The sequence below is a fragment of the Pseudorasbora parva genome, chromosome 9 (assembly GCF_024679245.1).
Source record: "Pseudorasbora parva isolate DD20220531a chromosome 9, ASM2467924v1, whole genome shotgun sequence".
Taxonomy (NCBI): Eukaryota; Metazoa; Chordata; class Actinopteri; order Cypriniformes; family Gobionidae; genus Pseudorasbora; species Pseudorasbora parva.
In genome coordinates, this window is record NC_090180.1 from 5,861,852 (window position 1) to 5,877,238 (window position 15,387).

The 15,387-nt window shown below is 37.0% G+C and overlaps 3 protein-coding genes across 13 annotated transcripts in view; 2 read left to right on the top strand and 1 right to left on the bottom strand.

Annotated features, from left to right (window-relative positions):
• Positions 1-44: 44 nt before the first annotated feature.
• Positions 45-13,635, bottom strand: si:dkey-94e7.2 (uncharacterized protein LOC100141353 homolog). Its single transcript, XM_067453636.1, has 8 exons — positions 13,522-13,635; positions 3,756-3,825; positions 3,370-3,485; positions 3,079-3,234; positions 1,592-1,696; positions 1,192-1,401; positions 893-1,085; positions 45-799 (listed from the first exon to the last, which is right to left on the bottom strand). The coding sequence occupies exons 2-8, from the start codon at positions 3,776-3,778 to the stop codon at positions 697-699; spliced, it is 906 nt and encodes a 301-aa protein (XP_067309737.1). The 5' UTR covers positions 3,779-3,825; positions 13,522-13,635; the 3' UTR covers positions 45-696.
• On the top strand, positions 4,899-6,755 carry LOC137089440 (probable G-protein coupled receptor 141). Its single transcript, XM_067453016.1, has 4 exons — positions 4,899-5,115; positions 5,282-5,418; positions 5,518-5,553; positions 5,705-6,755. The coding sequence occupies exons 1-4, from the start codon at positions 5,021-5,023 to the stop codon at positions 6,589-6,591; spliced, it is 1,155 nt and encodes a 384-aa protein (XP_067309117.1). The 5' UTR covers positions 4,899-5,020; the 3' UTR covers positions 6,592-6,755.
• Positions 13,636-13,760: 125 nt separating the features above from the next.
• ctnnd2b (catenin (cadherin-associated protein), delta 2b) overlaps positions 13,761-15,387 on the top strand; it is an 89,266-nt gene continuing 87,639 nt past the window's right edge. For all 11 annotated transcript variants that reach the window (XM_067453619.1, XM_067453622.1, XM_067453621.1 and 8 more), the window contains exon 1: positions 13,761-13,974. The gene's annotated coding sequence lies outside the window, so the exon portion shown is untranslated. The remainder of the gene's footprint in view (positions 13,975-15,387) is intronic.

Consider the following 15,387-nt stretch of genomic DNA (forward strand, 5'->3'; position numbering starts at 1 on the left):
TATACATTAAGCACCTTACAACTACATCAATTAAATTGATAGGTATTGTATACTTATTTCCTTTAGCACAAAAGCTGTTGTTTAATATTCATGCAGACATCATTGAAACTTAATGTAGCTACACAGGTCAAATTTAACACATACAAACAGATCAGATAAACCAGACCAGAAATCAACCAAACACATTAAAAAGGGATAGACATAATAAAGAATAGGCAGGGCTCCTTCTGAGGGTTCTGGATAAGAAGACAAATTAGCTTAGTTCCCACAAAACTCCTTTAATGAGTGCAGGGTTTAAGGAAACATTGCCTATGGAAGATCAAACAGCTGAGCTTGACTTTAATGCCAGTCTATGGGAATTGTTACATGCTTGCCATATAATGTGATTGCCTATATCAGAACCGACCATTGTGGCTGCTATCCAAAAGGTTTTGATTTTATAATGCAAATGGAGAGCAAATTAAAAATCATGGAAAATCAATATTCTAATTGGACAATTTTGACAACTTTGAAATAAAAACATGCTGCTAAACAATAAATATTTTTTGATGAGGTTTGTGTCATGTGATTTTTTTTGCTTGGATGTGCATGTCGAAATTAATTCTAATTAATAAGAACAAAAAATCAGAATTGAGTATATCTTGATGACTGTGCTGAATTGTTCATGGGATACTAAGAAAATGTCACTCATTGCATTTAATCCCAGAGAATTCCCAGCATCTTGCAGCTGAGCTCCCAAAGTTTCTCAGCCAGTTCATCATCTCTAGCAGCTCTGGTGCATCTTGAAGGTCTGCAGTTGCTTTAGAAAAAAGGTAAGAAATAGAGACAAAAGCAACATTTAATTTGGGGGCCAGTGTATTTATATGTGATGAGGCCTCTGCAACTGTATTACCTGTAGTAACCGCCACTCTCTGTGTTTAATTCTGGCTGTACTGCGCAGTAGACGGTAGTTTGTGCTCCCTGCACTGGGGTCTTTGTGAAAGGTCTGACAACTTTCCACATGATTAGAAGTCCAAGATTCATGTGTCTTTTAAGTTCTGTTCGCACAATTCCTGGATGAACTGCATATGCTGTGACACCCGTGTCTGAGGATAAAATTTAATGGCAAATCAAAAAGTACTCCAAATTTTCCCCTATTACACTTTCATTTTCCCATTTATTTAATCTTACATATGTTCAATAAACACTTACCCTTGAGTTTTTTGGCCAAGGAACGAGTGAAAAGGATGTTGGCCAATTTACTCTGACCATATGCCCTCCTACTGTGGTAATTCCTCTCACTATTGATATCATCAAGTGTTATAGTGCCCCAACTATGAGCCATGGAGGAAAGGTTGATGATTCTTGAGGGAGCGGATCTCTTCAGCAGATCAATCAGGAGGAATGTTAATAGGAAGTGACCTAAGTGACACATTTATATTAACTTGTATTTATTTTACATGCATTAAACATGCAGCAATACTAAAGTTGGAACAAGATAGGTGGACAAATTGGTCAAACATGCATTATATGCTAGAAGATAACATTAAAGAAGTGCACAGAGGTCTGTCTGTGACACACTGCGCTTGAATGAACAAGAAAAACTCTTTACCCAAGTGGTTGACACCAAACTGCATCTCAAAACCATCTGCTGTTTTAGAGTAGGGACACATCATGACCCCAGCATTGTTAATGAGTATGTGAAGTGCTCTCTCCTCTGAAAAAAGAGGGTTTAATTGTTATTTTTTAATATTTATTATCCACACTGGTATTAAATTTTTTTTTTACACTAAGTGCCAATAACATTTTTAGCGATAGATAATATTTACACTGTGCAAATAGTAGATGCATTTTCTAAGTGAAATGAGTAATATATTCTATTTACACCGTATAAAAGTAGCAGTTCTATATGTGTAAATAGTAATTACATGCGATTTATATTTTATTTTTACAGATACATACTATTTGCACCTCAGTATTGTTGTTAACAGGATGCAATAATAACATTGAGTGTAAATGATTATATTTATTAAAATGATTAAATCGATGCCGCCTTAATGGGACAATAAAAGCCCTCCGTACACCTACACTAACGCCAAATCTAACCCAAGAAAAGCTTTTTATCATTATTAAATATTTCGGTAGGCACTTTATTTCCATTTTTAGAAAGTTTTCTTATTTTTATTGAAAGTATACATGCCTTTCCGATGTGATATATGATGGGAAAGGGGAGGAGGGTGAGCTCGGTAAAAGGTGGAATCGAACCCAAGCCAATCGCTTCAAAACCTAGATCTTTAAACTTTACGCTTTACTGACTATGCCACCGGAGATGTTAAAATCTTTTTTTAAATCTTGTTTGGCCCAACCAGACAATGTAAGGCGGAGCTAGTGAGAATAGCATTTGCCAACAAGGCACACTGTATGCACTTGCTGTAAATAGACACGAAATATTTAAAGGGTTAGTTCACCCAAAAAATGAAAATTATGTCATTAATTACTTAATCTTGTGTTGTTCGACACCCGTAAGACACCCTCCGTTCATCTTCGAAACACAAATGAAGATATTTGTGTTGAAATCCGATGGCTCAGAAAGGCCTTCATTGACACCAATGTCATTTCCTCTCTCAAGACCCATAAAGGCACTAAAGACGTCGTTACAAAGCCCATCTCACTACAGTGGCTCGACAATCATTATATGAAGACACGAGAATAGTTTTTGTGCGCCAAAAAATAAATAAAAATAAGGACTGATTTCAAAATAAAGATTTGAACCGTTATGAATCAGCGTATCGATTCATGATTCGGATCGCCAATGTCATGTGATTTCAGCAGTTTGACGCACGATCCGAATCATGAATCAATACCCTTCATAGCGGTTCAAATCTTTATTTTGAAATCGGCCCATCACTATATAAGTCGTTATTTTGTTGTTTTTTTGAGCACAAAAACTATTCTTGTGTCTTCATAAAATGATTGTAGAGCCGCTGTTTTACGGGTGACGAATGGCATTAGGGTAAGTAATTACTGACAGAATTTTCTTTTTTGGGTGAACTAACCCTTTAAATCAGATCTGTAAAACTCTTATATTAAATCACTTACCATTGTTGATTACCTCTGCAAATTCTCTGATTGACCTGGTGTCAGATAAGTCTAGTTTTCTGATCACTATGTTTTGGTTCCCCGAGTCCTCCATGATCTCTTTCAGTGCTCTTTCTGACTTTTCAAGGTCTCTGCAAGCCATTATTATCCTGGCCCCTGTGGAACAACTCCAAAAACCATGACTTTTCTCATTGGTGTTCTAGAAAGATAAATTTGTCTACCATACATTTCATGTTTTTTAGTTCTTTGGTAACTGCAATAGAGAACACAGGAATAGGATAAATGTGATACCGCGTTTTGCCAGGTCTCTTGTGGTTTCTTTTCCAATGCCAGTATTTGCTCCAGTGATAATGACCGTTTTGCCATCGAGTCGTGTGCTAGATGACCACTGGCCGCCGAAAAATTCTCTGTGCAAAAGCATCATAAATATAATTTAAAGGGGCAGTTCACAAATGTGAACTTCCTTTGAGAACAAGCCATACAACAAATGGTGAATAAGAAAGTATAATTGATCATTTAAAATACATTTAAAATGAATAAAGCAATATATAAACAGTGGGATATCTAAACTATCTGGTCTTAATGACATGTACAACAATATCCGAATATACAAATGTCTGTGATTCTAGCAATATTAATTGTACATTTACTTAAAAAGACAGAAATTATAAACCTACCTCAGAGTGTATATGTTGGACATCTTGCTCAACACATGACTTCCCTCTGGAGTTGTTCACAGATACTGCACTGAAAGCCACAGTGCATTGGGTTGGATTAGAAAATGTACAGGCTAATCCAAGGCTAATCAGTTTAAATCACTGATCTACTGTTAACTCAGCGTGAATGCATTCCTCACTGGATTCTGGGAACTTGCTGCATGTTCTGAACCTATTTATGATTTATTTGAACAACCTAAAAACATACAAAACCATTTAAAAAAACTATTGACTTCAGTTGCATGTAAATGATTGGTAGTGACAATTAATTTAGAAATATGAAATTACAAACCGCAGAGTGAAATTATATTCATTCTCTTGTAAAGGAACATATGCAATACACTCTAAAAAAAAAAAAAAAAAAAAAAAAAAAAAAAAACAACTGAACATTTTCTAGTGACTGATCACATCAATTTTTTTCAGTTGTCCGAATTAAATTGCATCAATTCACAGATTTTCAATTCAGCCAACTGAAAAATGCAGATGTGATTAGTCACTAGAAAACTTTCAATTGGAGACAAATCTTTTTTTTTTTTTTTTTTTTACAGTGTAGAAAGGACACCACACATACGCACACACACGCACGCTAGGCCAATAGTCAAATTTTCCTGTGTGTCACTAGTTAGCTTCCATTGTTTTTGAAAAGTTATGAAATTAGTTCACAACTGTTCCCTGTTCTGTTGATTATAGCTTCCCTTGTGTTTTCTTCAGTTCCTTGTCTGATGTTAATGTTGTGTTATGTGTCTAGTGTTTCCCTCTGTGTTCATTAAAAGTCTATATATATATATATATATATATATATATATATATATATATATATATATATATATATATATATATATATATATATATATATATATATATAATGGTGGTAAACCATTGATCATATATGCCATTATTATTGTTTTATATATTGTCAAAAAACATATGAGAATACACTGTTTCCTTTCATCTTAGCTAGTGAAAGACAAGACAAATAAAACACAGAGAAGAGAGCAGGAAGGCCACATTGAGAAAGAAAAGATTGCGATGTAGTTAAACTCAACAACTTCCTCATATTTGCAGTCGAGATTTGTAAATATTTAATCTCTACTGTGGCAAATAACAGTCGAGCGGTGTTTCCTGAGGGCTCTGGAGGTTGGCTGTTTCAAACTGACAGAAGATTTACACATGAACTGACAAGCTGACATCACATTCATCTTCAGCTCTCTTGACACCTACAGTGAATGGATGAACTGTTTCTGTTACATCAAGCTGTCTCTCTGTCTGCTGCTGCTGCTGAAGGACTATTGAGATTCAGTATTGATGCCAGGGTAAATTGGTAAGTATCCGCAATTGTTTTCTCAATGTGCCAAACTCCGTATCCGTAGAATTATTCACAATAGTTGTTGAATAAACCCCAAGTTATACGATAAAAAAAAAAAAAAAAGTTAAACAGATTTTTTAAATAAATGTTTTTCTATTTTTGCTTCCTTTAAAATTGAAAGGTGTGTAGAAGCATTACAAGGGAAGTGTTTTGAAACGGCAGCTTCCGTTAATATTACCTCATGGGAAAGAACCATCAAGTTCAGCACATTTAAAACACCCAAGAAGATACGACGGATCTTCAAGCCCTTTTTAACAGGTATGATATGAACAGGCTATGGATATACCAACATGCATTTCAAAATGTTAGGGGGAAAAAGATAAACATTGATAATAAAAATCTGTCTGATTTATTTAGGGCAAAAATATTTCACCAGGAAAAGAGTTGAAAAAAGTGAGTTTATGTTCCATCTTAAATCTCATAATAATACATTTATTACACTCTGTTTTGTAATATGTTTAGCGTTGAATAAATCAAATTTTTGTTACTTTTTGAGAGTGAGTAAAACCAAAAATGTCTTTTTATTTCATTTTATAAAGCACAGTGGCAGGCATGATCAGAAACAACACCATAAACGACACTGACCTGCCGAAGGACTTCAGAATCACTCTCCTGCTCTTATACTCGTTCATCTTTATTTTTGGGACTCTTAATGTTTTACTAATGTCCTTTATGCTAAAGTCTCAAAGTCTTCTCTCCTTCACCAAAGTATCTGTGATAAACCTAATAGCAGTGCACTCCATTTTTCTCCTCACGGTACCCTTTCGTATTTACTACTATGCTTTCGATAAAGCCTGGATTCTGGGCATGTATTTTTGCAAATTTGTCAGTCTTATGGTCCACGCACACATGTATCTTGCATTCATCTTTTATGTCTTTCTTCTTATTGTGCGTTATGTGGAGCACTCTGGTCAGCACCACAGGCTAAAGTTTCATCGCATCCTTCATGCCATGATTGCAAGTGCGGTCGTCTGGTTTGTCATATTCGCCTCTTTGTTGCCACCAACTATGCTTAAATATGGAACCATGCAGAATGATTCCACTCATTGCTTTCATTTTGGTTCGTCTCTCCTGGAGCCTGCTGTGAAGAGGCTCAACTATGTCATTTGTATACTAGCGATACTGATTTGGAATGTGCTGGCATTTGTTCAAGTTTACTTTCTGCTATACGTGAGTAAGACATTTGGAAAAGCAAAATATCAACGGCAAGAGTTCTGGGCACAATTGAAAAACGTTTTTTTTCTGTCCATTATGTTTTTTTGTTTTGTGCCCTATCAAGGATTCAGATTATATTATGTGAGTGAATATGGTAACACTGAAAAAATGATTTATATAAATGAAGTATTTCTTGCTGTCACCGCTTTCAGCTGCTTTGATATGATGGTTTTTGCTGGTAGGGATATATGCAAAATTATAAATTCAAGGGGATAGTTTCACTGTTCATAACAACTATGTTGACTGTATTTGTATTCTATATTGTTATTGATATAATGAATTGATTTCCATTTTTAATGCTTTTGATGATTTTGTGCCTTATAAGCTTAAAACAACTGTCTTGCATGACAGAATGTTTGGAAAATAAAACTATATAAATACTTGTGTATATGTACTGGTAATTTCTTTTTAAACTGTTAACTAGAGAGATAAGGTTTGAGTGTTCCCATAACAGTATATTAATAGTGCTAACCATAAAGTTTACAACAGCCATTACTGTTTAGTGGAGGCCATGGTTTTAACGGTGTCCTACAAAGACAGCCGTTTCAAATAATAAAATAACACCATGATATAAGTCAAAGCAATACAAATACAGCGCATGACACTGACAGCGTGTCAGGTATAGGGTTAACACAGTTCAACAATGTTCATCATCATAACCATCATACACATTCCTTTTGTATTTTAGCATCAACTAGAGGTAATTGAAAAACACTTGTGTTAGCGTTCTAAGTCTATCCTCAATCATCTTTTTATAATTTCTGAGATAACTACTTTTCAGAACTGCTTCATGTCTAAAGTATCCTATATATATTAGAGTATTGACCACTTCTTCCTCCTTATGGTGAACAGAAATACCCCCTTTCCTACTGGCTATGATTGTTTCTGACAGACAATTTGTGTTTCTTTTTTGTAAGTTAGTAAGCAACACTTAAAAAAAAAAAAAAAAAAAACCGACACACTAAAATTACATCCCTGCACTGCTATGTTTAACATTTGGCAAACCACTTCCTGTAAACGATGGCTAATTATATACTGTCATATCACAAAAACATTATCATGTGGGACAATCAGCATCTGCTATAAACTGCAAAACACACAGCAGATAGGATCTTCTAGACACCCTGGCTAGTGGTCAACAACTACAATACATTTTTGATTTCTCTTAATGCAACATAATTCCTTATGCAACATAACGTGTATTAATGTAAAACAAAGCACATAACTAAAACCACTGAAACAACCACATCACATCCACATCCCAGAAAATATGTTCATGATATATTTTCATCTAGTAGTGTTTTGCAGAGCCAAATGTCTTAAAAGGAATATGGAGACCAAAAAGCGACTAAAATAACTAAAGCTACAGCTTTTAATGGATGGATGGAGCAACACATTCTGTTATCTTGATAACAGATGCAGAATATGCATTGCTTTTCTGCTTTATATGTAATATATCTACAGTATACACACCTATGAGTATGTCACCATGGATATGAAAGCATCGGGCTGTAGAAAGAGCAGGAGTCTAATTTTGTGGCTAAAGATTTAAGGAAATTCTGGAAGGGATAACGTCTCCGGTTACTAACGTAATCTTGGTTCCCTGAGACGAGGGACCGATACATTGTTTTACCTGACACTTTGGGGAAACACGTTTCATAGAGAAATACTGAAACCTTATTGAATAATGTTGTTGGTCTAATGGCCAATGACATTCAAGAATAGGGACAGGCCTGCTCCCCATATATAAGGCAGCACTGAGCGACATTGCCTCAGAATTTTGCGACTGAAAACGAGCGTAAGCTCACAAAAAACCCTGAGTAATAGTGTTCACGGCATGAAACGTCTCATTCCCTGGAGCGAAAGATATATCCTAGGCTTTGAATGGAGTCAAGAGCACTTTAGATACTTAACCCCTTTTGGGTTTGAGCAACACTATAGTAATTTGGGCCAAATTCCATGGAAGTCTCAACTGACAGAGCATGCATGTCACCCACTCGCTTGACTGATGCGAGCGCGAGCAGAAACACTGTCTTTAGAGAGAAAGCTTTCAATGACAACGCTGTTTGAATGGACCTGCTCAACTGAAACCTGTCAAACCTTTTAACACCTAAGGCAGGTCTGTGGGGCTGTAGAAGGAGGTGGCGGGTTAAGTCTTCTTCATATGTGCATGGAAATTAAATCAACAAGTAATTTGTGCCAGCTGGGCGATTATCATATCACTATAGGAGATATAGAGGTTACATATACTGTTTGCTACACCAGGTCTCAAAAGATTTTCTAATTATGTGTGTGGTGCATGTGCATCACTTACCTGGGGAACACATGGCACCAGGATGCAGTATGGGAAGAAGGCAAGCCGGTGGAGGCAGTGTGATGCTTTGGGCAATGTTCTGCTGGAAACCTTGGGTCCTGCCATCCATGTGGATGTTACTTTGACACGTACCACCTGCTTAAGAATAGTTGCTGACCATATACACCCTTTCATAGAAACGGTATTCCCTGGTGGCTGTGGCTCTTTCAGCAGGATAATGAACTCTGCCACAAAACAAAAATGGTTCAGGAATGGTTTGAGGAGCACAACATCGAGTTTGAGGTGCTGACTTGGCCTCCAAATTCCCCAGATCTCAATTCAAGCCCCACCTCGCAGCTTACAGGACTTAAAAGATCTGCTGCTAACCTCTTGGTTCCAGATACCATAGCACACCTTCAGGGGTCAAGTGGAGTCCAAGCCTCGATGGGTAAGATTTTGGCACCAAGATGGGGACCAACACAATATTAGGTCATAATGCTATGCCTGATTGGAGTATAGAGGTAGAGTAAGCAACACTTCTGTCCAGAAAGAAGACGCAAGTGTCATGACCACCCGGGACCATGACAGGAGATCATGGGACCTGCACAGGTGCTGCTAAACTTGCTTGACGTAATTTATGAAGTTCTCATCAGAACGCAGAAGGGGATCAGTTCAGAAGCATCGGCCATAATAGACTCAGCAGCTGGAGAGGCTTCTTGTATGGCTTCTTTCGGCCGATTCTGTCAATGTTGCTCAGCGCTACCTTATATAGTTAGCGAGCCCACCTCTATGTCTTACGCTTGAGCGCCATTAGCCATTATTCAATGAGGTTTCAGTATTCCTCCGTTCCCCAAAGAGTCAGAATCTGACGCAATGTCAAAGTGAACAAAATCAAAAGGGAACAGCTTATGGTCTATAGTTCATTAAATATGATACTATTTCTACAATTAATTGATAAAGATTTTGTAAATCGTGTATGCAAACTGTTTAATAAGTGCTGAATATTAAAAGTTACCCCTAAAACTTTGCCAACATAACTTGACTGTTGAGCAAGGGGCTGCAATGTACCTGACAGTGTAGGGTTTTCTGAGCTAATGTGCTTCATTGCAAATATTCAAGTCTTTTTTGAGATTTCTCCTCTCCTGTCTAAATAAAATATAGTGGAAGATGCAGTAAAATAGTGCTTGGAGATTGTTAACTAATCGTGTCACATTTTATTGCACACCCTTAACTGAAATGTCTTAAGAATTGTTAAAGGGGTGCTTCAGAGAAGGGAAGATGAATCTTTATTTAAACTGGGTCATTAATGTAGTAGAAATGTGAAATTATTTTTGAATTTGGTGCCTTCTAGACTGAGAAAAGACAGAAAATGTATTTTTGTCTCATGGGGATGAAAGACTACAATTCCCAGAATGCTTCGCTGCCCTATGAGGCCACTCCCAAAGCCACCTACTGGATTACTGTGACTAAGTTGGAGAAGACACTACAATTAAAAACTGAACGTGTCTGTTCAATATAATGAGCGAGTCGCCGCGCGAGTATCACAGCATACATTCACAATGCAAGTTCAGTCTGGCGCGTTTCAATTCATGCCTTTGCGAGCTTAACTTTCATAGAAATTAATTTGGGAAGTTAAAAGACTTACCATTGCTCACCATAGCTCCGTTTAAATGAGTGCCTGTAGCTGCCAGCTGAGCTCTGAGTGTGATCTCCCCTCCCCCATGCGCGGGTTCAAAACATGCGGAAATGGCTCTCTCTGCTGGCTGTAATCTTTAGCCTTTGGCCAAACATTCAGATTTTTTCCAGAAATAAAATGCATAAATCTCTTGTCTCAGGGGAATATGGGGGGAGGGGGGGGGAGAGCACAATCATTTGAATATATTTCAGGGTTTCTACTGATACAAAGCCATATGGTAATCGCTGAAGTTACCCTAAACGTCTTGTATCAATATGCGATGGGAAATTCATTAGACCTTTATATTTAGCACACACTCACTAGATTAGAAATCCAACATATCGAACATATTTAACATCGGCCATATTTGTCATAATGTTTTTCAATTCTATGAATTAGTGTAGTTCTATTTTTTTTTTGTTATGATAATGCTGTGGCAATATAAAGTACATGCTAGTTTGGATCAGTGTATGTGAGCGGAGTGAAGCGGCAAGAATTTTCGCTCCGCGCTCAAAGCATTTCATAATCACTCTGCTCCAGCTCCGCTCCGGGTTTATCACTTTCCGCTCCTCGCTCCCTCCCCGCTCCCTCCTCACTTAAACCTCGCTCCGTGTTCGCTCCATGGAAAAATGGTGCCTTATTAACGCTCCACTGTACATTTTCATTATTTTCTTTGTTTTAAATATCACAAACCTCTGTGCAGATTCAAAGATGCATTCAGTGTAAAATAAATACACAATACTAGGTGGAAAACATCAACGTTCTTTATTGGAACAGTAATATTAAGCTAATAAATAATAGTAAGCTAGTAAATTAGGCTATCAGTTGCTCACTTTTGAACAAATTTTAAATAAAACAAAATGCTGGATGAGGCTAAATTAGCCTACATCAATGAGCAAACGAAAAACATTAATTAAAAAATAATAAATCACCAAACTAAAATAAGTTAAATTTCCAACAGAAAAAAAAATATATATATATATATATAAATAATAGGCTATTGTCTACTTAGGCTGCACGCTATAATGCATTTGCATTATGGGCGTTAACATGAGTTGTGCTCGTGATGGAGCGGTAGTGGAGCGCTCACGGAGCGCGTGAAAACTGTGACGCTCCGACTTTTAAAAAAAACGCTCCTAGCTCCAGGCAAAATCACGCCGCTCCACTCCTCGCTCCACTCCCACTCCGCTCCGCTCACATACCCTGGTTTGGATTATGACCAGTGTTGGGGAAAGTTACTTTGAAAAGTAATGCATTACAATATTGCATTACTCCCTTAAAGAGTAACTAATTGCGTTACTTAGTTACTTTTTAAGAAAAGGTATGTGGTACATTACTTTTGCGTTACTTTTTCTCACCTGGGCTGGGCTTGTTGTATATATATATATATATATATATATATATATATATATATATATATATATATATATATATATATATATATATATATATATATATATATATATATACAACAAAAAAGTTTTATTTTTGAGCAAAGACTCTTTTACACCAAAAGTGAAATAAGCCTCATAACACTTACCTCACCTATAAAAAAATAAAAAATAAATCTAAAGTAATTTTTACATATGGTTTAACTGAATCATTAAATGTCATCAGCAAGTACACCAGTCAATAAAGTGAGATTGAATACATACAAATATTTGATTTATTAAACATGTAATGATTGTAGGTTTGTATTTCACAGATTTTATTCATGTTTTAGTATATTTTATTTCCAAGTTACTTGTAATGAGTTATCCCCAACACTGATTATGAATGTGCATCTAAACAGAACAATCACATTCAAATGACAAATATTAATGGGATGGTAGATAATTGATTAAGGATCTAAGTCTGTGCCTTTTCATCCTCTAATCTTCCACTCAATGCCATTGGAGTGAATGAACGCCTGTGTCCACTGCTCCAGAGCGGAAGTACCCCGTCCAGACACGCTGTCTCTCTCTGTGTTGCTTTGGCTGATGGCTGGCAGAAATGGGATTAACAGTGTTTTCATACAATGGTGCCTCTCACATGACATCATGCTGACATTTTGGTCTGCACTGAATACCTTTACAGACAAAGGCAGTAGCGATCTAAACTGATCAAACAAAAAATGTCTTTTATCTGAGTGTCCATTACCTCCATTAACTCCCCACGCCTGAAAAGACCATCATTCAATCACGATTTAACACAAATATGTTAATCCACATCTTAAAATACTTAATGTTTAAAATTAGTCTCCTAAAAAACAAATTATCCCGGCATGTCCACTGACTGACCATATTATCTGAAATGGCAGTCTGAAGATTGCACACGAAACTGAAAAGCACTTCTCGGTCTGGCAAGCTCTAATCTGATTGGCTGACTTTACCAAGCTTTCAGGAATAATGAAACTTTTTTAGTCGGCATGGAAACCTGGGCATGTTTGCAAGAAACAATAAGCTTTTTTTGAGGAAGAACTAATAACAGGATTTGCTAGTTTTCTAGCTCTCTACTTTTTTATAGTCAGGGGAGTCGCTAGCAATTTTTGCCCCTTGAAAGAATTTGAGGTTAGGCCCCCTATCGTACCAAACATACAGGCCATCTTATAGCAATCCAAAATCGTTGTCAGCCATTTAATATACACTACTCAAAAAAAAAGCATTCAACGGACCCATAAGTGACAGTATTAAAATGTTTAATGTTGCAAAAGTCTTATATTTAAAGCTACACTGTGTGATATTTTCCCCCATCTAGCGTTGAAAAGGTATGACCACATCCAGTGAATAATAGTTTCTGTTTCTCTAAATTCTGATTTTGTTTTAACTACTATGGTGGCCGATTTAGTCCAAGAATAACATCGCAGTCCCCCTCTTCACATTCGAAAGGGTTCCCTCGAGTGTTAAAACGCGAAAGGCGAAGCTTGAATTTATGGGTATGTCCCTCTTTTGGCTAATGTACTTTCAAGATGGAGGGGCAACATGGCGACCAGCATTCGAACCCTCACCCCTATGTATTTTCAATGGCATATTATAAACTTGAGAATACTTTATAACTTGAAAGAAGTAAATTAATGAGCACATATATTTTTGTGTGGGGGACCTTAAAAGTGTGGGGGACCTTAGAATCGTCCTAATTCCGGCCCTTAGCTAGGCAACCTGGACATAGTTAGCAACTTGGAAGTTGCACGTAGGCCTACCTTTCTGCCGTTCACACGGTAGCGTGGATGTGCGTTTGCACACGTGACCGCGAGATGTCGCTGTGGCACGCGTCGCCATCACTGCAGCAAGGTGCTTGCATGGGGATGGTCCAGCAGGGAAGAGGAAGAGAGAGAGAGAGAGAGAGAGAGAGAGAGAGAGAGAGAGAGAGAGAGAGAGAGAGAGAGAGAGAGAGAGAGAGAGAGAGAGAGAGCAGGCGCTGCTGCTGCTGCTGCTGTGTCTGTGGCTACCAACCGCAGTTTTCCGGTCTCCTTCTATCCACACGATTTTTCTTGGATACCGAGCGGATGCTATCCTTTCCTCGGCACACCAGCGTCTCTTCTGCGTTCAATGCCATTCGTTGAGAATGATCCCCGTTTGTCGCTCGCTGTGAATTGTCGGCGTTAATCGGGGAGGGGAAGCGAGAAGAGCGTTGTTCCTCTGGACATTATTCGGTAAGCGCAATGTCATTCCAGTTGCATTTCCAGCTGTCACATTCCCCACCTACAACCACGATATATGCCAAGAAAAAGCTCAAAACAGTTGCGAAACCCCCACTACGCGCATTAACAGCGCATGATATGCGTTTATTAGCATGTGGATGTCGCCGAGTTTGTGTTTACGGGTTTTTATCGCATTTAATGCTCGCATTCACAGGGCTATGAGCGCAGGCTGGGAACTGAAAATGGAATCCATTAGAGCATCATTCTCCATCCAAGACGGATGGGAGGGGGAGCGAGAGCACAGAAAACCTATTACTTCCCTATTGACCTAAATTTCAATGATGTATTTATAAGATTACACTAGTCCACGGATATGACCGCTGCTTCTTTGTGTAGTTTTACAGCATGTTCTCGCAAATCGGTCTGAAAACCCAACTGCCAAAGCCTTTTGCTTGTGGAGAAGCGTTTTCATTTGTGTCCATTCATTTTGAATTTCTTGATTTACTAGCTCGTGTAGCCTTATGTTTCTAGCATTACTACTGAAAATGAGCATGTTTGACCGTCTAACATTGACAAATCCTCCATAAAACATTGTCTAAATAGATTTCGAGTATGAAAGATGAATAAAGCCTGTTAGTTTTTAGGTGTGCTGATGTGGAAATGGGAGGGCTGTGTGTGGCTAGACTGACCGCCTTTCTCTGCATCTGCTGAGGTGAGACCGTCTTGGAAGAGAATAAACAATTATTCATCTTATAGTAGCGTTTAGACCCTCGATCATGTGTTTATTTCCTGATATTTTAATAATGTACTATCTTTTCCCACTCATGGCACATTGTATGTTATCAGTTTGTTAGTGTTAAGTATGCATTAGCAGTTATTTATGAATAGAATTGTGAATTTTTTATTATTAGGCTATATAAATTTATATTTAAAAAAAACTTGCAACCGCTGTAGTTGCAAGAATTTTACTGTAAAAAACGCTATGAAGTTTCGCACAGGTAATGAATTCAGGTGCAGAATTCTGGGAATCCCCTTTTCCCATGTTATTTTACTATTAAAAAATAAAAAATTCAACAATAATTTACACTAAAAGCATACAGTACTCCTTGTTAAACATGCTGTAATAGGCATTTTCTTTCTAAATATTAATTCAGACTTTATATATATATATATATATATATATATATATATATATATATATATATATATATATATATATATATATATATATATATATATATAACAATCTTCTATAGTGAAATTCCATGTTGTTTAAAAAATAATATTTTATCATAATATTTTACCATATATATATATATATAATAAGGTAACAGTTAACAAATTATTAGGTTTTAACATTAACATTTTATTTGCAGCTGTTCTTTCTTTTTTTTGCAGCAACAAGATGTGATGAAGTGTAGTTGC

Bases quoted from the DNA above. Each gene is read 5' to 3' on its own strand.
- LOC137089440 (XM_067453016.1), top strand. From the start codon at position 5,021: ATGGATGAACTGTTTCTGTTACATCAAGCTGTCTCTCTGTCTGCTGCT. The intron at 5,419-5,517 runs GTATGATATGAA...TGATTTATTTAG, and splicing joins CTTCAAGCCCTTTTTAACAG to GGCAAAAATATTTCACCAGG. The intron at 5,554-5,704 runs GTGAGTTTATGT...TATAAAGCACAG, and splicing joins CAGGAAAAGAGTTGAAAAAA to TGGCAGGCATGATCAGAAAC.
- si:dkey-94e7.2 (XM_067453636.1), bottom strand. From the start codon at position 3,778: ATGTCCAACATATACACTCTGAG. The intron at 3,486-3,755 runs GTAGGTTTATAA...GCTTTTGCACAG, and splicing joins TCCAACATATACACTCTGAG to AGAATTTTTCGGCGGCCAGT. The intron at 3,235-3,369 runs GTATCACATTTA...GTTGTTCCACAG, and splicing joins AAGAGACCTGGCAAAACGCG to GGGCCAGGATAATAATGGCT.